The sequence below is a fragment of the Macrobrachium nipponense genome, chromosome 20 (assembly GCF_015104395.2).
Source record: "Macrobrachium nipponense isolate FS-2020 chromosome 20, ASM1510439v2, whole genome shotgun sequence".
NCBI classification, from domain to species: Eukaryota; Metazoa; Arthropoda; class Malacostraca; order Decapoda; family Palaemonidae; genus Macrobrachium; species Macrobrachium nipponense.
The window spans coordinates 79339202-79361243 of NC_061089.1; the positions used below are offsets into that span (position 1 = coordinate 79339202).

The 22042-nt window shown below is 36.1% G+C and overlaps 1 protein-coding gene across 4 annotated transcripts in view; it reads left to right on the plus strand.

The window, feature by feature from the left end:
- Positions 1-22042, plus strand: part of LOC135195288 (uncharacterized) — a 65812-nt gene that overhangs the window by 38132 nt on the left and 5638 nt on the right. For all 4 annotated transcript variants that reach the window (XM_064221550.1, XM_064221558.1, XM_064221564.1 and 1 more), the window contains 2 exons: positions 7797-7996; positions 8509-8598. In XM_064221550.1, coding sequence (XP_064077620.1) covers positions 7797-7996; positions 8509-8598 — 290 coding nt within the window. The remainder of the gene's footprint in view (positions 1-7796; positions 7997-8508; positions 8599-22042) is intronic.

Consider the following 22042-nt stretch of genomic DNA (forward strand, 5'->3'; position numbering starts at 1 on the left):
TGACTACAAAGAGTCTAAGAGAGACTACAATGCCGTTGCTGAACTTGATACATACGCCGATGCTTTTACAAACGTTTTCCATGGACTTTAGATGTCAGAGTAATGCAATATGATAAAATTGCTTTCATGTTTGTATATAGGATTGCAAACAGATACCTTCTCAAATCCTACTGACTATTCAAGATCGAGCCATCACTGGCCATTAAAGATCAAAGATGCTGCGGCCGTATGGTCGGATGGCCATGACACATGCAAATAGATACTTTTCAAATCCTACTGACTATTCGAGATCGAGCCATCAGTGGCCATTAAAGATCAAAGATGCCGCGGCCGTATGGTCGGATGGCCATGACGCATGCAAATAGATACCTTCTCAAATCCTACTGACTATTCAAGATCGAGCCATCAGTGGCCATTAAAGATCAAAGATGCCGCGGCCGTATGGTCGGACGGTCATGACCCACCCGGACGTTTGTCAGAGGGTAGGAGTGAGTTAACGTCTCCTGTGGCTGAACACACTGCGTTAGAACCGGAGGGAAGAGAAAACCAAGAGTTTCTGGCTTCGTATGCGGAGGTGATTGATTTGATTAGTCAATTCAATAACCTTTTGGGGAGCATGGAGACACCTGCCAGTATGCTTCCCCTGGGGATTGACATGGTGTTTGGTTTGAAAAAGGATACGAAAGTGTATGAATTACCTTGTTCTAGTCATGTAGAGTCCATTTTACAACACGTAAAATGCACGGATTGATGGAAGTATATGGATACCTCTTAGTAATCGTATGCAGCCTGAATGGTGGGAATTAGCATACTTTGGGTTGACTCCAGAAAAATTCAAACCTTTACAGGTAAGGAGAATTCCCATGTTTTATATACTTGTTGGTATAAGCTGGTTTCTTCCTATAACAATATTGACCAAACGCTTCGACTCTTACACAAGTAGTTAAAGATAATCGAAAGCTTGGTTCCTTCGAAAGTACTGTAGAACCATTCTTCTTAAGGGGACCGTCCGCTATGATGACTATATTTTTTATTTATTATGCAAAATACATAATTTTCATATGTTTTAGATATATATAATACCTTCATCATATAAAAATTTCAAGTCATTTGATCAAAAACGTTTCGTTTTATTAGCAAAAATCATGATTTAAAAAAAAATAATTGGTAGAGTTTTCTCCGCTAATATGACATCAGTTGTATTGAAAATCATACCATAAAAACTTCTTTATATACGGAACAATTCTGTGTGACAGAATTTTGATTTTTTAATTTTTTTATTTTTTATGAATTTTTTTTAGTCTAGACACTCAAAAAATTCTAAAAAAAAAAGAAAAAAAGGAAATAAAAATTCTGTCACACAGAATTATGGGATTTTTATTCCTCTTTCCAATGATATCTTTCTCTCTAAAATTGGATAATAAATAACCGAGTAATGGTTACCGACATGCGCATAAGTATGTTTTTGAGATATGAGCTCCCAAAGATTTGCTATGTAAATTTTCGCTTTTTTCTTATAAAAGTCAAAACAAAATTATTATAATTACTTTATTTGTACTTTTATTGTTGAGTTCTACATCAAGGATCGTGGTCCTACCCCTAAATGTGGTGTTAATACCCTCAGCGTGACACCAGATAATGATGTTGACGGCAAGACATGAGACAATGAGGGCAGCTGAAAACAATTAATTTTCGTGTTTTTCTTTCAGCACACTCCTGGCCTTCGCTAATTTTGCTAGCCATAGTTGCTGAGTAGCCTTCTTGATCTTAGGTAACTTCGGCATTGCTATAAGTTCACTAAGAAGTTATAAAAACAACGTAAATAGCTAGTAACCAAACGCAAGTGCCAACGTGCGTGTAACTGCTTTGACGTCTGTGGCGTAACTGTCTAACTGAGTCATTCTCCGAGTCAGAGTCTCGCCTATAAATAACCGCTCTGAGCAGCTCGCTTCTCACCCAGTGTCACAGTACCTTTCATTGCTACCAGATGTATGAGAATTTCGAAAAAAATCTTAAAAAATAGCTGTATATATGCAAAAATAAACACGCAAAAACGATTCTGTCAAACTCAAGTCATACAGACGACGCAGTTACGATGACGTCATCATTTAAAAACCGCTATATCTTCATTATTTGTGAAAATAATTGGCTGAAACTTCTGGAAAGCATGCACGGCATGTTTCTGCATAGATACAAGTAATAACTCTATTTTTTATTTTTTCAAGTTGACATGTCATCCGCCATAGCGGACGGTCCCCTTAATGAAATCGCATGGAAACTTAAGTCGAAAGGAAGAGGTGAACGTCTTTCTTTCGCCACTTAAGGTAGCCAAGCCTAAGTAGGGCACTTGTAACCTAAGATGCTATAGCCAGGATAATTGGGTCATACCTTTTAGCCTATGTCAACTTAGCCTAACAGTGGGTTGATGACTTAACATGGTCTGGCTGCTTGAACATGCTTTTACTATCATAGGTTGGGTGAATTAGTAAGGTTATAAGTATAGCCGAGCATAGACTAGTGCCTAGGCTACCCATTCGAAACACTTTTACCATTTCAGCCTAGAAGGTTGTGGTTGTAGCCTAGCATGGATAGCCCAAACTTTCTTGAACGACTTTACCCTAACCTAAGTCATTTAGTTTCTAGATTAGGCTAGTCTATACTAGCCTAGCCTAGTTAAGAGTACATCTCGGATGAACTTAACCTACCCTAAGTGATAGAGGAGTTAGCCTAGCCTAATTGGAAGAGTTATCATAGCCTAACCTAACCAAACCAGGGTCCTAGCCTATTTGGAAGTGTTAACATAGCCTAACCTAACCAAACCAGGGTCCTAGCCTAATTGGAAGGGTTAACATAGCCTAACCTAACCAAGCCAGGGTCAACCTGGTCTTGCCAACTTAAAATAAGTTAGTCAATTCTTAATTGACTATACCTACTTAGACTAATCCAAGTGGTTGTTGGCTAGATTAACCTAGAATCTGCAAATGGGTCTCCTCCATACTGGTCTAGTTTCTATATTGAAGTCATGAACCTAACATAGAGGGTTTGAGCTTCAGTTGGCTAGAGCAAGGCATTAAAACCTCATCATATCTGGAAGGGGAAAGTGGGGAGTTTCCCATTCTTCAAGAGTGAGGTAGGGTGAAGTGACGTTGGTACAATTCTGGGCTAGGTTACTCGAGAATAGCACCATGATGGTTTCTGGCAATATAGGATTTCCCTTTGGAGGGTAGCATATTGAACATATGCCCATATATTGTAACAGGTCACCGCATAAGGTGTTTCGTGGTTGCGAAGTAACATTACTTGTGGAAAAATAAGCCATATCCTGTTAACAGATTAATTCCTTGGAGAGGAGGATAATTGGGATGTGTCTGAATAGAATATATTATCATAGGACATTTTTCTGGGGGTTTTCCTATGATATAGTCTATATAATTGGAAAAGTTAAGAGTATCTTAGTTTTTACAAAAACACTGAGCTGTTTAATAGCTCTCCTAGGGCTGAGGGCTGGCCTGAAGGATTGGATATTTTTTTTTACGTGGCTAGGAACCAATTGGTCACCTAGCAACGGGACCTGCAGCTTATTGTGGGATCCGAACCGCACTATATCAATAAATTATTTTCTATCACCAGAAATAAGTTTCTCTGATTCCGTGTTGGCTGAGATGGGAGTAGGACCTCGGACCACCAGTTTGGCAGATAAGTGCACAAACCACTCATCCAGAGGGGAACTCGTATAATGGAAAAACCATGTTAGAGCTGTCTCAGGGGTTTCACCATTTGAGGAGCCTGAGGATTCCATTTGCGATACTGGGAACAACCTGGAGGTTACGCAAACTCTAGGTTTTACCTGTTCCGCCATGTCCCGAATGGAAGGATGGGTTCCAGTAATTAAGGAGGACCCAGGATGAGTGACTGATAAAGTTTATCGTAGCACAATCATCGCTACCAGGTTCGTGAGGGCAAGAGGCACCACCGATAGGTAGAATTATTATCTCAAGGTCTGGAGGTTGACCAATATCCCTTTTCAAACTAATAGCTAAGTTTTTGGGTGTAGAGTGTCACCACGGACATAACACGACTCCAAAGGTCGTTAGCTCACGTATACAGAATGATCTTTGGCTGTGACTGCCTGTATAGAGGAGGTTTCTGTCCATTAAAGGCATTCGGTCAGTAGACAATGATCTGGTGGAGAGGTTATCAGAACAGATGGAAGTATCTCTGTAATTACATGTATGGTGATATACATTAGACTGGTGATTGGGCATGTGAATATCGCTTCACACTGAGTAATCTTCAGATGAGTCAAGAGCAGTGAACTGGATGGGGCACATAAGAACTCTGATCTGATAAGTGAAAACATACTCTGTATCAGAGTAGACTTGACGGACTACCACCAGGCACATACATCAGTCACGTTATAGGAAACTGACCGTGGATGGGGGTCTTCCTCTGACCTTGGTAGAGTGGGAGTACTCAATAACCAGGGTTTTGACATAGACTCAAAAGTAGTTAAGGAACATCAGTTCCAAGTTACCCCGGAATCTGGGATAATGAGTCAATGCAGCACAGGTCATGATGACAGATACTTTTCTTAATTATGCTCAGTACGTTGTGAGTATGTGTGAGAGACCTTCAGCAGGGCTGGCTTTGACTTGTCAAAGTACTCTGTGGTTATAGAAACGACTACGTCACCTAGGACATGAAGGTGGTAGATGTAAAGGAACAGGGCAAACAGAGGCGATCGGTCAAGCCTACTCCTTGTTTGTCAAGTTGTACCAATGAGGTTATACAGAAGAGAAGGTCATCAGAGGAATATGGGCCTTCTGGCATTTAAGAACATTTCTGTTAAAATAATTGTGATGGTTGTTGGTCTGCGACTGTATCGAAGATCAAAATGGAGCAATGTTAAGGTGTCTGTGTGTTCATTGAAATTTGAGAGTGGGTTCTTTGTTACGAAAACCCACTTTCAATTTCCTGTATATATATAAGGTTGCCCAGAGGGCCTTGGACACAGTTTCCTTGGGTCCTTTGGTGGTTGCTCAACAGATGGTGTAACTCATCCAGTACCCCTGGCGGGTCAGTTGGTATCTTGTCTAAGATGATGGTATGAATGTGAAATGGAGGAGTTAACTGGCCTCTTTCCTTTTCAAATTTCTGTCTCCTTTGCTTAGGGCAGTAAGAAGAGAGTACCATCATAAGCTGGAACGGAAAAGGTAAAGGTGAGTGAAGTGGCCATACTGTAAGGGTTAGTATCAGTAAGATACCTATCAGTAGCAGGACATTCCTCTCTTCAGCAAGGGGGAGAGGAATGATAACAAACCTACATGAGTGGATGAATTGGTTTGTTAGGAGAACAGATCTTCTTATCTTCCTCGGACGCAATGAACTATGACATTGTGTAAAACCCAGAAGTCTGACTATATGATATTCATATATGTCTTAGATTCGGAAAACTGATCAAAGGTGGCGAACTCCCAGTTGGTTAATAGTACTTACCTCCCACCAAGAGTAAGTCTATCCAAATGTTGAGACCGAAGGTTTGTTTCGTATATGAACAAATGACAAATTTTTAACCAATTTGTATTTTTCATAACTTACAAACCTGAGGTCTTAACATACAAAGGCCCACCTCTAACCACCCCTCTATCAACTAACCTGGGTTGGAAGAATAACTAACGGGGTCATGAGTTAATGAGGGGTATGTGGGTGGCTCCACATGTCTCGTGACCAAGCACAGATGCCAATAGTCCCTTGCGTACACAATTATTTTAAACTTTACCGGTTTCCAGCTGGCGCTGAGTATTTATCCTAATGTTAAGACCTCAGGTTTGCAAGTTATGAAAAATACAAATTGGTTAAAAATTTGTCATATTTGGCCTCTTTCCTAGATATGAGGTTGTTCTCATATGTTGTAGCCAATGCCTTTCTTATGAAAAGAGATATAGTTTGGAATGTCCTCTCCAACCTTCTATACTCATCTGGTTTTCACATTCTGCTGACAGTCAATATAATTCTTCATCTGTTTCCCCTATTAATGGTGAGATTTGATGGAAAAGCTTGCAAAAACAAAAGTGGCATTGACCTCCAAAATTCCACTCCTTGTGGTCCCAAGTCTCCAGCTAATTGTGGTTGCTGGAATTATTCCAGCACCTCTCAGTCCTTTAACCTTAGGAAAGAGACTGCAGGTAGAAGGTAGCCATCCTTTAAATTGGCCTTTGGTGGTAGCAGGAGGAGGTGAAGCAAGCGACTCACAGATCTGTTATCTGGTCAGGGCTTGTCTTCACAAATTATGGAACTAATGGCAAGGTATTAGAGCAGATCAATAGATATTCAAGAAGGTTATTGCCTGCCATTTCTGGATATGAGCCCTCCCCAGGCTCCAGAGCCAATTCCCATTGTGACATAGGCTGGACATCAAGGGAGGTTGATGATACAGAAAAAAATCAGCATGTGTGTTGGGCAACCTTTTGAGGCTTTCATGAGGTGTGTGTGTGTCGTCTTCTTCTCTCTCTCTCTCTCTAAAGGAGGGTGTAGGCCATCATTGACCTCAATAAGCCTTTTGCTTCTTCTGGAGGGAGACTTTTAGCTACAGTCGCAAGGGACAAGAGTAAACAGTAGAATGGTATCTACACCCAGTGGGAGGAACCAATAGATCCGCTTATATCTTTGGTCCTAGGTTCATTGTCCATTCTCTAGAATTTCCCTATATATTCGGAAATGGATAAGGTGGCAAACTTCCAGTCAGTTGTAGAGACTTACCTCCCTCCAATAGTAAGTCTATCCTAATGTTAAGACCGAAGGTTTGTTTCGTGTATGAACAAATACCAAATTTGTAACTAATTTGTATTTTTCATAACTAACAAACCTGAGGTCTTAACAGTTAAAGGCCCACCTCGAACCACCCCTCTAGCAGTCTAAACTGGGTTAGAAATATAACTGATGGGTCACAGGTAGCCGTGGGCATTCTGGGTATACATGCCCCGTGACCTGGTATAGATGCCATTAGTCCCTGGATCTCACAAGTGTAATTTTAATTCTACCGGTTTCCAGCTTGGCGCTAGTAAATCCTAATGTTAAGACCTCAGGTTTGTTAGTTATGAAAAATACAAATTAGTTACAAATTTGGTATTTTAAGATGCCAAGTCATCCCAGTTCTTTGAAATTTCTCTGGTGGGCAAATGTCTTTTGATTTTGAGCACACTTAATTTAAAGCTTGGCAAAACCTCAGAAACTTCTTGGGCTGGTGAGAAGTGGGAGTATTCACTTAACTCTAGAATCCTGTAAATTGTAAAAGTATGTGCAGATATACAAAAGGCTGTAAAAGTAATGGGTTTGTATGGCAGAAAAAAAAAAGTTCTTCTATTGGAATTATATTTTCTTGTTAATAGTAAGCCAAGTTATTTTTCCTACCATTAGAGTTTTTCACTAGCTTTGCTTAAACCATGATAGTACTTGCAGTATGAAATAATATTTTTATTAAAGATTCGACTACAAATCGATGATAATTCATTCTCTCTCTCTCTCTCTCTCTCTCTCTCTCTCTCTCTCTCTCTCTCTCTCTCTCTCTCTCTCTCTCTCTCTCTCTCTCTCTCTCTCTCTCTCTCTCTCTCTCTCTCATGGCTTTATAGCGTAAATTTCATAATTCAATTAATAGCTCTCCCCAGTTGCTAGAATTGGCAAAACTTTTTGTAGTAGCAAAACCATCGTTTACTGTAGAATTTTATTGCATGTCTCTTAATAATGAAGTGCTTTGTTATTTAGTAAAGCAGATTTATAACCAGTCATTTCTCTTACAGCTCATAAAAAGACCAAAAATCAGATAGAAAGATTACGTAAGGTGGTAAGAAAAAACGTTCGTAAAAAAATTATATATCAGAAGGCTGAAAAGGACAAGGACAGTCCAGTTTCTGCAAAAGATGACAATGAGGATGAAGTGGGAGAGGAAGATGATGAGGAGGAGGATGAGGAAGAGAAAGTGGAAGATTCTGATAGCTCAGTAAGTTTAATGTGCACTGTTAGTTGTAGTTTTAAAAGATATCTGCCTTCATGCCTTCTTTTTCCATAAATTTTATAATCTGTTTCATAGGGCAGATCTCCTACTTTGCAAATATGTCGCTATCATTTAAGATAAAGATTACTGAAGCACTGTAATTTAAGCATCTTTGGGAACAAGACTTTTCCCTTTATTTATATCAACTGTGGATGGGAGTCTGGATATATTTGATTTGCTGCTTATCAGAAGGCTACTTACTAGAAGCATCAATTAAGCTGAGGTGGTACTATGGTTGAGGATACTGTACTTGTTTTTAATTTGAATCCACTAACACTGCTTTTGGTTTTGAGCCACTGTATTAGTGTAATGTTTTTGTACATTTCTGCAACAAATTGTTTTATTCCATTGATGAGACCTTGGGAACTTCTATTTCCCCATGTCCCCCAACACCGGTTACTACTCATGTTATAAAGTGTGTCGTTTAGTTTTTAACTTTTAAAATTTTATTTTTACAGCCGGTGAAATCTGCTGAAATCGCAACTCCTAAGAAGAGTGGAATAGGCAGTTCTGCCCCGATATCGCAAGTGAAGGGGTCCTCCCATAAGGTATGGTTTCGTCTTTTTTCTTGTGTAATTTCTGCATGGCTGTCTCTAAGTAGCAAGTGCTTCATGTTGATTTTCTTTTAAGAAGAGAATTATAATTAACAAATACTGTAAGGTGAGTTAATTAGGTATACTGTATATTTTTCCAGCATTAGAGAAGATATTTATATTAATAACTTGTAAATTGTTTATTTTCAGTATTTTTTTTATTGCTCAGTACTTTGATTTTTGATAGTTTTTTCATAAAAGGGCTAAGGTGAGCTACCATTGTTATGATGCCCCACCTCCCCCTCCCTCCCAATTTATGTTACATCTGAGTTACCCTTGACAAACTGTTTGATACAAAAGAACTGCACATATTTTTTCGCAGCTTTATTATATATGCATCTTGAGTATTTTATTTAGATCTTAACACTACGCATGTTTCCTAGAATTTTTTTCTGACTACAAACTTTGAAAACTGGGAGGATTACAAAAATGCAACAACAATTTTGCATTGTTTATTTATGTTTATATGTATGTGCTACCCTTCGCAGTACTCAAAAGGGCTTGCCTAATTTTCTTCATGTTCATGATTGCATTCGTGATGGTGATGCTATCACCATATCATTTGGCAAAGAGGCACCAGTTAAATTAACAAACAATTCATCCATTTTCTAACATACCATTGAAGTCAGTTCTGTAGAGATTTGATCATATATCTTTTCATGGTAACTAAAAAGTGATTTTCCCAAGGTTACCAACATCTGTTATGGTACTGCTAGCTCCCCTTGGGAAATTTTTAGGTGGTTACTTACTTTATTGAAAAAATGAACACAAATTTTTTATTATTATTGTAGGAGTCACCATTGGTCTTTTTCATCTCGCTTAGAAATTTTATTAATTATTACATGTTGTAGAATGGTGTGTGTAAGGGATATTAAGTGATATGTATACTGTATTAGGTAGTTTTTAATTATCCTAAAATGTCTACACATTATTTTAGTGTGAAATATCCTAAAATGTCTAAACATTATTTTATAGTGTGAAATATGTAGAGTAAGTGATTAGTATATTCTGTTGGGTATGTTTCTTTAGAATGAGACAAGTTCGTAGTCCACTGCAGTCCAAATTCAGCCAATGTAAAACTGTCATATTAAGTATGGCCATTTATATTACAAAAAAAATATATGCACATCACCATGAGAGGAACTAGTATTAAGTTGAACAAAAAAAAATTATACCTGTAATTATTCAGTCATCTTCAAACTAGTAAGGAGGGATACATTGTGAAAAATACAGGAATAAATAGATATATGCAATCATTAATAGACAAAAAGTTTGCCAGAAATATTAAATGGTCAAAATGCAAACAAACATCAAGAAAATACTCTTCAATAAGAAGTTAAGAAAGTATACCACTAAATTTAAGCTGTAGGTTGCAACTGCGATAAATAAATACGTATATGCCTAGCATTGTTAATTCATAAAAAGTATCTTGGAATTATGCTTCCTGAACCATTAATAGGATTGATGGTAAAACTCAGTCAACAAGATTTTAAGAATGTAAAAATTCTAGAATGCAAGTGGCACATGATTGCAATGTTGATACTTTATAACATGGTTAATAAGAAGAGGAAGGGATGTTCAGCAAATGTCATGGTCTCTCTCATACTAGCTGCCATGTCTTCAAAAAACAATGTGGGCTAAAATTTATTTATTTATAACAGAAGTTATAAATAAATCACTTGACAATTATCTAGGGCCTCTGTACAGTTTATATACAGGTGTTACTCTATCTGTACAAACGAATAAATTCTAAAATTTAGGCCATATGACCCAGTGTTCTAGCTAGGCAGATTATTCTCTGCCCATCCATCATTTGATCATGAACTTGTATTGTATTTATGCCAGAAAGTTGGATTTTTTGAGTGATATGGAGATTGTATTCCCTCAAAAGAAGAAATCCATTATGGTCAGAATTTTTTTATGTCAGGTTATCTCATAACACAAATCTATGTGGCAAGAAATGCTTCAACTCTTTAGTGTCATACACACTGTCTGAATACACATTTGATTAACGCCTTCAATAATACCCCTTCTCCATAATTTTCTGGGCTCTCCCATTGGGCCTCATCCTGGTGCTTGCATAACTAGAAAATGTTTGTCTCCATTTCTCACCAAGTGCCAAAACCATCTGTTTTCCAGCTTCTGGATACATCATGTTTTAACAACCATATTTTTTTTATGCAACTTAGCAATTGCAATTTCAAATTAATAACTATTGAAGTTTGATTGCTTTGTTAAATGGCTCATATGCTAGCTGCATAGAGAGCTGCAGGCCTTATATAAGTTTTATAAATTTTTTTTAGTAGGCTACTGAAATTTACCATGGTCCAGCAATGATTGATAATGTGTAAAGTTAGTTTTGTGCATAAATTGGGTGACATGCAGTGTTCTGCTTTTCTTATTAGAATCATCTGAAATATTTTTGTAGTTTGATCAGAGTTCCTTGTAAATTTGAGAAAAGACATGTTTGGTATTCTTGAAACTTTTTGTAAATCATGGAGTAAATGTATCACAGTATTGAAATTGTACTTAAATGAGAAGGACTCCATTTTATTTGATGCTTTCAGGAAAGCATGGCACTGTCACTTTCGAAGAGGAAATGTATTGACAGACACATGAAAAACGGTGGTAATAGATGTAGCTCATCATTCAAAAAATCAGTTCTGGATACGATACGAGAGCATCAAAGTTTTCATAAACACAACAAAACTGTGGCTGATGGCACCATCGATAACTTTAGACGACAATATCAGTATTACTGGGATAAATGTCATGGAAAGTATTCTCAACTCTCAGAGAGATATACAGTTTGGTTAGATGGAATACTCCCTCTTACAGATGATGGGGATGCTGTTGGAAAATCAAGTAGTAAATATTCTACCATGTTTAGCAAAGAGACAGATGTTCATAGTACAATTTTATTATCACCCACGTAGAATGTTTATGATGGTGTCAAACTGTTGAAAGAAAACAGCTAGAAATTTATTAGAAAATAATAATGGAGAAATTAAAATCAATTTCAATAGTGTATTGCAAAAAGCTGCAGTGGCACACTGAATTGACCAATACGATATGCAAGTTCGAGTGAAGTGCTTTACTATTTGGTATAGAAGACTGATTTAGTGTCAGGCAGAAACTATGAAACTATAGTGAAAGAGTTACAACACAGACTTGTACAATTGACTGTTAGCATCATATTTCTACTGATTCTGTTTGAAAATTGGTGTAAAATTGTAGTGAGACATTAATTTGGTAAGATAGGACTTTGGAAACTTTATTGTTTCAAAAACAGGTCACTGGATACTTTTCTGAGAGAGGATGGGCATGTAAAGATCAGAATATGATTATTTATTTAATGGTAGAATATTTTTACTTTCATTTTATATTTTGATTTTATATGGATGCATATGAGTTTTACTTTGTAGAAAGTAATTAGAATTTTTTTTTTACATTTCCAAAATAGTTACCATGGTTCTTTAAAAAATATATATTTGTCCATTGCATTCTGTAGTCACCACTTGATTTATCTTGTCATGGGGACATTGGTTCTTATATTTTGCCAGTCATGAGCAAAATAGGTGAAACTATATACTATTACGAAAATAAGAAAAAAATGAAAAATCAGTGAACTAAACTTTTATTCTACCTGTTCAGATCATGAAGTGAAGGTGTCAAACAAAATTAAACACTTTTTAGTAATTTATTTAATTTAGTGTGATGCTTACCCAAATTAGGTATATTAAAGTATTGCAGTTAACCAATAACTTAGAATTTATATCTTTTCTTCATAAGAATATAGTCGTAGATTGCTGACAGTGTAAAATCTTCATGAAAGCAAGTCGGTTAACATTTTGTTCTTTAAATAATTCAATCATTAGGCCAAACTTATATTATAAATAATTTTGGCTCTATTTTGGTCAAACTACAAAATAATAATAATTTTAGTAGTGAACTTATTTGAAAATACATTATTATTTTGTGGGTAATGAAGTACTGGATGTTTTAAGCTCATACATTTCCCTTGCAGCAATTTTTCTATAAATAACTGGGTATTTAGCATATAATTGGGCAATGTGTCCCTGTTATCTAAAGCATTGTAACTTTTACATTGAAATGTTTTATAAATTAATAACTTGACTATCATTTGTGGTAACCTCTTTCAAAAGTTTCATCAAACAAATGTTTACCAAAATTTGACATAATGGTTTTGTATAAATGAAGAGTGTACCTGGCAAAATTAATTGTTAGTATAAATGTGGAAGTACACTGTTGGATCCATGCTCACACAGGCATCAAGGAAAATGAAGCTGCTGATAAGTGCAGCCAAAGCTGTTACTACAGCATATAATTAATCAAATTAGTAACTTTTATCTCTAAAGCCTATCACATCTGTAGGAGCAAGAATGTCTATAGTTGAAAGAAAGTGGTAACTCAATAGTGGTGCATATAAAGGGCTTCAAAATCTTGATGAGCAAGAGTTTATAAATCCATTTTTGCCTCACTTGTGGAGTGTACTATACCAAGACCCAGATATTTAAATCAAAGGACTGAATCCTTTTTTTGTAGTATAATTTTTTTTTATTAACATGGTTAATTATAGACTATGTTATTGGGTTATAAATGCTTATACTCTAATGTCTGGCAGTATTAAATGTTTTGAAGGTGTGCACTTGTAATGTCAAAGGTATCCCTTATTTGTAACGCTGTTAATCAGCAACCATGAACCCTGTAAGTTTAGAACCAGACCACAATATACAGGCATCAGGATAGCCATAGGAGTCTTCAGTACTTAACCAATTCCTAGTCTTTTGGATAATGTGGTAACGTTTCCTTTGGACTTATATCTAAGTTGCAGAGATTACCAAGTTATTTTGCTTTTTAAACAAAAGTTATTGGGCCATTTCTGATAAGAGGTGTATCCTAAGTTACCTCAACTTAATGAGTTTAGGGTGAATACGTATATTGTAATTTTAATGTAACTGGAAAATGCAGGGTTACATTTCCTCTTGTAATCAATATTCTCACAGCAGATCTGTAAGGTATTTTAACAGCTCCAGAGAAGATTCAAGTGGTGTTTTCAGACACTTATTTGATAACAATACAAATCCAAGGTTTTAAGAATTATATAATGGCTTCATGTTATTGAGGTGAAAGGGGTTCAGGTAAAGGAACTGGTAGCCGTTTTCATATGAAGGAGACTATGGGTGAGTGTTGTAAGAATGCAGGTGTCTTTCTTTATTTATATTTTTTCAAATGAAGAGTGGCAGGAGACCGTAATGATATGATACACTATGTGATCCAAATATGTGGTAGAGAGAATGGAAGCGGGTTTTAAGAGAGAGTGGGTGGCTTGAATATGTGTGGTTTTTAGTCCCCTAGGTACAAAGGTGATGGGGACTATTTATTCCCGCCATTGATCTCGTATGTTACTGTGCAGTTGTCTATGATAACGGTGACATCTTCAACAGTCTGACACCTTTCTTGTTTTTTTTACCATACCTCCATTCATATTCGCTCTCTTCCAACTTATTTTCTACCCTCTCCCTACAGTTTCATAGTGCAAACTGCAAGGTTTTCTTCCAGTTACACTTCTGAAATCTTTTTACTCGCAATTTCCCTTCCAGAATTGAATGATCTCAAAGGTCCTAACACTTGGCCTTTGGCCTACTTTTTATATTCCATTCAACAATTCACTAATGCAGAATATTTTCGAGAGAAGTTGGTGGGGGGGGGGGGGGTGTGTTCAGAAAGTAAAAATCTGGAACTGAAGGAATTCAGCAAGTTCACTGCTAGTCATTGGAGTCCACAATCATAAGAACCTGACAGAAGTTTCAAATCTTATCCCCTTGGAGGAGGTGCATGGAGTGCCAAGAATACTCTTGTAGGTCTTGATGGATCTGAGGAACCAGGTGGAGTGGCCTTCAAAGGGACAGTTACTAGAAAACAATTCGGGATAGTTGAGGCTGGCACAAAATGGTCTTTATAATTTGTTGACAGTTTCTTTTTCCATTTAAAATATTTCCAGAAACCTTAAAGATCAATACTGTAGGTTCCATGTACGTAGGACAGCCCCACTGTTAATAGACTATTAGGGGTAGTACAGTTTCTTTAGTATGCTGTAGTTTTATTACAGATGGGAAGATTGGTTATTGGCAAACAGCACTTTAGAGGGGTTAGAAATATTATTTTCAACCATAACATTTGAAATTTGATTTGTAAATTTTTGATGCTCAAAAGTTAAACACTAAATTAGAGTTATATAATTAAATAGTGTTACTATCTCTAAAACCCAGGATATTAGGATAAATTGCAGATGTGGGATAGTGATTCTGACAGTAACAATTACAACGATTCAGACTTAACTGTTGGAGTGAGTATGGTGGGTATTTGATGAGTAACTTACATAACCCTATCCCCAAATACAGAGAATGCAGAAAACCACTTACATATTTTTGTGTAATTGTTTAATTTACAAAAAAAGTGCATAAAACATTGGAAACAAATCAGTAAGAGAGGTTTTGCCAGAATCTTCAACTTTTTCAGATTATTGAGATTTAACAAATGCAGTATATTAAAATCAAATGTAATATATTTATTAAGAATAAACACTTCAAGCTAGCAGCATGATAGATGACTGTTAACTTAGTGGCTTAGTTGCATGATTTGATATATAATAAAAATAATAATAATTAATATTTTAGTTAAATTGAATTTGACCATTGATGTGATGTAGGAGCATTTAATTTTACATTTTTATTGTTTCAGTGTCTAGTTGATTATTTTTTACCATTCCCATTGTAGCTCAATTCATCAAGTTTACCTGACACGCAAGTCTTAGTGAGTTTGCATGTTTTTTTTTTTTTTTTTTTTTTTTTTTTTTTTTTTTTTTTTTTTTTTTTTTTTTTTTTTTTAAGACAGGTTTTGTGTCTAAGGAGGCAGTTACATATGCATATCCTTCAATTGCATATCTTTCATTTCAGCTTCTGTAGTAAAGTTCTTGATATTAACCTATCCTTAGTGTATGATTTTATATATACTATATATATATATATAATATTATATATAGATATATATATATATATAAGATATATATATATATATATATATATATATTGTATATGGCAGGTTTTGTATTGCTATACATATGCACATTTCCTTATTGTATGATTTTTATTTTGCTGTGAAATATATAACAAAAATTGACCAGTAATGAAGTAGAAATATACATGCAGTAGGAGAACTAGTACTGTAGTGAAACATCTCTTAAATACTGTACTATAATTTTTTCTCCTATCTTTTCTTTCTTGTAAAGAACAGCATCATTCTCTAGATCTGTTGGTGCAGTAATGTTATGACTAATGTGATCTTATTAGCTCTTTTTTTAGACTAATATGGTGGATGAATGGAGTTACCTACAGATGGAGTCCTTTTTTTTATGCGACTGGCCTAAGATTTTTATCCTGGAAAAAAAGAAAAGGGTGCTTATTTAAAATTCAGTAAATAGTCTTTCCAACTGTGTTACAATTAGCTTTATATAAATGTCATTAAATATTTTGTAATGTAAGAATGTTATGTGCCTTCTGCTGGTAACTCTCCAACCATCAGCAGTCAGCTGATAAGCATACAGTAAATATTCGATTTGATAGGTCTTTACTTCATGTAAATTGCAGTTATTTAGTTAAGATTAAATAAGAGCAGTGATAAAAAAAAATTTTTGCTACCTTTAGCATACAGCAAACTAGAAGCACCTTTTTCTTTTTTTCCATAGGGATGGCGATCTAAAGATGGAGTACGCTGGATGTGTAATGTTTGCCGAAAGATGTTCATAACAAGAGTAGCGAGTTTGGCACACGTAGCAACTCACATTGTGTGCAACTTTGAGCCTAAAGCAGTATTAGTAAACATACAGAATGAACAAGAATTGCCAGAATCCAGGGATGCTTCTACATCTGAAAAGTTACAAGAGGATGCAGGTTCAGAGGCTGAGAATTCAGAAGTAGGAGAGGGTAGTGTCAATGCAGATGAGGAGATACAGAAGATGAACAGGAAACTGAAGGCAGTGATGACTCCTTGACATGCTTGCTAGAAAATAAAACTTGTAGGAAAGTTATTACCAAAGAAACTGTTTCTAAACTGAAAAAAAAGTATTTTAAAATTGCTGTGTCAAGTGCAAAGGCAACGGAAGAGCTTGAACCTAGAGAATCTCTGAGAAAAATAATTAAGCACTGTGATTCAAATTCTGCCATTACCTCCCTCAAGAGTGGTAAAATTCTTGTGAAGGAGGTAATTAATAAGATTGGCAGTCCAAAAAAGAACCAAGTGATAATGAGCCAGAGCAAAACTTCTGATTTCAAAGAAGAAAGAAACATGAAGAGATTCATTGAGTCTCAAGAATGTGGGAAGAAGACTGTTTTGGTAAAATCCATGATGAAAAGTGGTGATGGAGACTCCAGTCTTTGTGAGATATCTAACACTAAAAGTACTTTAAAAGAAAGTAGAAACATTAGACAGGTGACAGTTACCCTTAAGGATCCTGAGAAGTGTAGAAATGTACTAGGTAAAAGATTTGATGGTGAGACAGTATGTGATGAGATGGTTGAATCAAGAAGTTCTCCAGAAGAAAAGACAAAAACTAGGGAGTGTGATACAAATGTTTCTGAGGCTCATCCTGAAAACAAGAAATCTGAAATAGTGCTGAGTAAAAGTGTAGTGTGTCCTGCGAGTGATCAGAATAATTTAGATAATAGTAAGTTGGCTATCGAAACATGTGGCAAATATGGCAGTGAACATTTCTCATTTTGCAGTAATGAGAAGGTAACTGAAATAAAGGACATGAAGAAAGACATGGGTGGTATTACCAGCCAAAATGTTGGCTGTGGCTCAAAAAGTACCACAAGTGATTTCATTCATTTAGAAAAAGAAGATAGTGTAGATTCTTTCAACACAGTAAAAAAAGAAAGTGTTGATGAAAAGCCGAGTGATTTAGAAAAAGTGTGTGCTACGGAGACCTTCAAGAGTGAGAATGTTGATAGTAATGAAACATGCACAACTGTGAGCACTCTAGTTCTCAAAATCAAAGAAGAAATTGAGAGTGATATTGAAGTTAAAGAAGAGAAAATGGAACCTGAAGGCACTGATGATGTTGATGAACCCCCAACTCTAGTTTATAATAATTCTACAGGTCAGGTATTGGAGGCTAATACTGATTCCAGCACTCAGAAAGGGCAGCTCAAGTCCAAAGACGTCAGTGTGCCTTCATCAGGGACTTGTACAGTGTCAAAAAGTACTATGCCTAAATATAGTGTAACTCCTACTGTATCTGCAACTTCACCAGTTGAATGCAGTAAAAACTCTGTAGTACTCATTAACACATCAGTTTCTGAAGCTTCTTCAAAATCAGAAATTCTATTCACCAGTCCTTCATCAAAAGTTCTTTTAAGTAAGCCAGGTGTATCTTCTCATTGTGATAAATCAGAGGCAAGTACCTGCAAACCACTATATACAGTTGCACCCTCTGCCACAACTGTTAATTCAACTGATGGTGTAGTATCGTTATCAAAAACGGGTAAAGACGTGTGTCACACAAGTTCAAAACCTAAAATTCAGAGGTCAACAGAAATGGATTCTGTTTCACAGGAATCATCTGATGAAAAAATTGTGAAATCTGTGTCAGTCCCCACAAAAGTTATAAAAACACATGTTTGCCCCCCATATCATACATTTACTGGTGCTCAGTCTCCTAACACTGGAGCATTAGAATCTCCTGTATCACTTGGAGTTTCAAACCTCAAAACAAAGTGTTTGAATGAAACTGCAGCAATAGAGAAAAGTGGTGAAACTTTCAATGTGCCAAAAACATCAGTGTCTCAGCCAGTTTCCCAGGTGTCAACCTCTGCAATGTTCAAGTCATTAGCATCCCTACATGATTCAAAAGTGAATCCTTGTTCAGCAGCAGTCCCTAAAGCTTCCTCTACATATGCAGCACAGCTGAAAAAATATGCCGATTCTCCATCTGAAAACTCAAGTGTGGGAACAATTGGCACCAAGTTACCAAATTCTGAGGTGAAAATGAAAGATTCCAGAAATCCATTGGTCTTAGCTCTTAGAAAGGACGGGACAATAATTACTCTTCCAAGGAAAGCTACAGATAGTACATCTCCAAGTAAATGTGGTACTCAAAGTTCAACCCCAAAGCCTGAATCTGTAGATCCATTAGTAGTTGCATATAGAATGACTGGAACTACAATACCCATAGCAACCCAAAAGATTGCCACATCTACTTCTGCAGTAAAGGTAAAGAAGTTTTTGAATACTGCAGATTCAGTAAACAGCGAGTCAATAGATGTACATAACATGAAAAGCAAATTAGATCAGCAGTCTGTAGAACCATCTATTAAAACTCATTCAAAAGCCTATGGAACTTACCAATCTGTGCATATTCCTGTTGACAGCAAGAGTAAACCAATCTTAGTGCAATATGGCCAGACAAACTCATTACAAGATGTAACTGAACGAAAATCTCTTGATACATTTACATCCCCAACCAGAATAATTTATCAAGGGTCTTATAAAATGGGAGAAAAGTCAGGTGGAGAATCATCAAAATCTATTTCAGGAAAAACACAGTCATTGGAGGATAAGTGTCAACCATTAGATCAAACATTATCTAGCACACCTGCAAATCAAACTGTTGAGAAAGAGAGTACTAATTCAAGTTTAACCAATTCACCCAAAACTGTTACTAGTACATCTTCAAAACCTGAAACTGCAGCTGCAAAAGTGGTTCCAGTTGGTTCCTCTAATTCTTTAAGTAGAAGAATTCCAGAGTCTAGCGCTTCTTTACCAACAGCTGTTAAAAGGAATGATGTTTTATCAAAACCTGTGCCTTCTCCCATGAACCTGGTACAGGGAAACAAATGTGAAAATGTGAATTTGAAAAGTGAAAGCCCATTTATGCCAGGTTCTGCAAGTTTAACCAACATTGGTGAAGTGTCTAGGCATCAGCCATTTGAACAGTCAGAATCTCAAAATACATTGGAGCAGAAATCTCAGAGCTCTTCTCCTGTAATACCAGGATTGATTCCGTCTTACAAAATGAAACTGCAAAGGTCGAACGAAGTTGGGTCTTTGTCATCTAGTGTGAAGAAAAATTATGCAAGTAATGAAAAGGTAGGAAGTGAGGGTGAGAAAGAGAGCATGACGTTCTTGAGAAGCGAAGAACCAAAAAAGATTCAAGATATTGATAACCAAAAGGAGAAGAGTGACATCAAAGAAAAGGTTGAATTAGAGATGGAAAAATTAGACATACAAAAGAGCTTAGAACATCCTGAAAATGTAAAAAACAAGGGAATACTTTGTTCAACTGGGGAGAAAGATACTGCAAATGTTCTTCCTTCAGGAAATGAAGAAATTAAGGAAGGAAATTTAGGTCCTAACCCTGATTTTATCACTTCTAAAGGCATATCGAAATTGGAGGGAAATGAAAAAGAAAAATTGGAAAGCAAGCAGGTTTATGCTAAAATTAAAAAATCTCCTCTTAAAGATTCTGAGGATCCTTGTGACAGTGGCTCAAGTGTTGACATAAAAACAGATGAAATTGGTGAGGAAGGCAATCTCGGGGGTTTATTTGGTGTTAAACCACTATTTTTTTTCAATACTAAAAAAGAAGCAAATAAAGAAGTTTGGAAAATGGTAATGAAAGCTCAGACTTCTCTCAAGTTTCAAGGAAAGGATCATACTAGCTCTACAGTACCTGGAAATACCAGTGATGGAACTTATGGAGGTCAGATTGATAATGCTAGTAAGTGTGCTGAAGATATTGAAGAAAATTTTGGGTTTCTAGTGGATGAAACATCATATAGTAGCCCTACAGAATCCAGTGTGGAAAATGTTGAAAGTAGTTCAATTACCTATTCACCTGCTATGAAACGAAAAGCTGACACAGCTGACTGTCATTACAAGAAAAGGACAAGGACTGAGTCATCAGACGTTTTCTTGAGCCCTAAAGAAAGGAAAGCATCAGCTCAACCAGAGATTATTAAAGATTTAAGGTCTTCAGACACTTCACCTTCTGAAGGAAAGCAGGAAAAAGGGGAAAGAGGTTGTGAAGGATTTTCTACATCACCACCAGCCAAGTCTTCATCAACTTTGGAAACGCTTACTACTTCATATGACTTGCTGAAGGATGTAAACATGCCAAAAGTCACGCAGAGTGAGTTAGATCCTTTGACTACTGATGCAGATAGTACAATTGATGAAGCTGCTGTAATACAGAGCCATACTACATTTGGGGATTTAAGCTATGATTATGATCTTAATGAATAGCTGTTTTTTCCATCTTCGTTGATAGCTCTCAGTAAGTAAATAACGGTTCATTATTTTATCTTTTGGATAAGGTTACCATAAGATCTAACTTCAATACGGTTATGTCTAATGAAGATCATACCTTTGGTTGGTTGGGTTGATGCTTGAATACCGATATTAGTGCATAGGCAATAACTACTATACTGTATTCCTACATTGATTGTTTATATTCAGTCATAAAAACATAAAAGATACTGGCACATCTTTTGATGCCATATGTTACAGAAAAATTTATATTATTTTACTGCATTGTTGATGGCACAAACATACAGTACTGTATTAGCTTTCATTAATTAGTCATTACATGGGCCATGATATCAGTGTTTTTCAAAATATGTCCGTGAATTCAGGGAGATGCGTCTGTAAGACAGTAAACGCTGAGGAATAAATATGAAAATGTATTATCCCAACCTAAAATTGAGATCTCAATGTGAAACTCCTTTACAAATGATTTTTGAAATTATTTATTTTGTGTTTACTACAGCCTTACCTTTTTAAATTAATCATATACGTATACTTATAGTCAGTTCAGTGATTCTTGAGACTTGTAATTGGTTAGCTTTAGTCTAACCTGTACAGTATTCAAGCTCTGTATATTTTGTTGCTCATGTCTCATATAATAATGTTGAGAGTGGCAGGTTGATGCAGACATGATTGCTGTTATTATGCATGGTTATTAATGTTTTATAGTGTTCAAAATAAGTAGCCTATTGCAAGGAAACAGTTTAAAGGCCATGTTGTTGCATGAAAAAAGCTCCCTGGAAGTAGATTGCCTATATATGAAGAGATAAAACAGAAGGAATAGAGGTAAATTTCAAAATATACAATATGAACAGCAATATAAGTCAGGGAAACCATGGCATTGGTGCATGGTGTATTAAAAACAAGTTATTACTTCAAAATTACTTCAGAGGATGTCTTCAGAAGATGGACTAAACTGCCATTGGTGGGAGAAGGGAAACCATAATTTTGATCATTCTTGTCTACAAGATAGTCTAGGGGAGTTGTATACATCCAGATAAAAGAACAATATTCT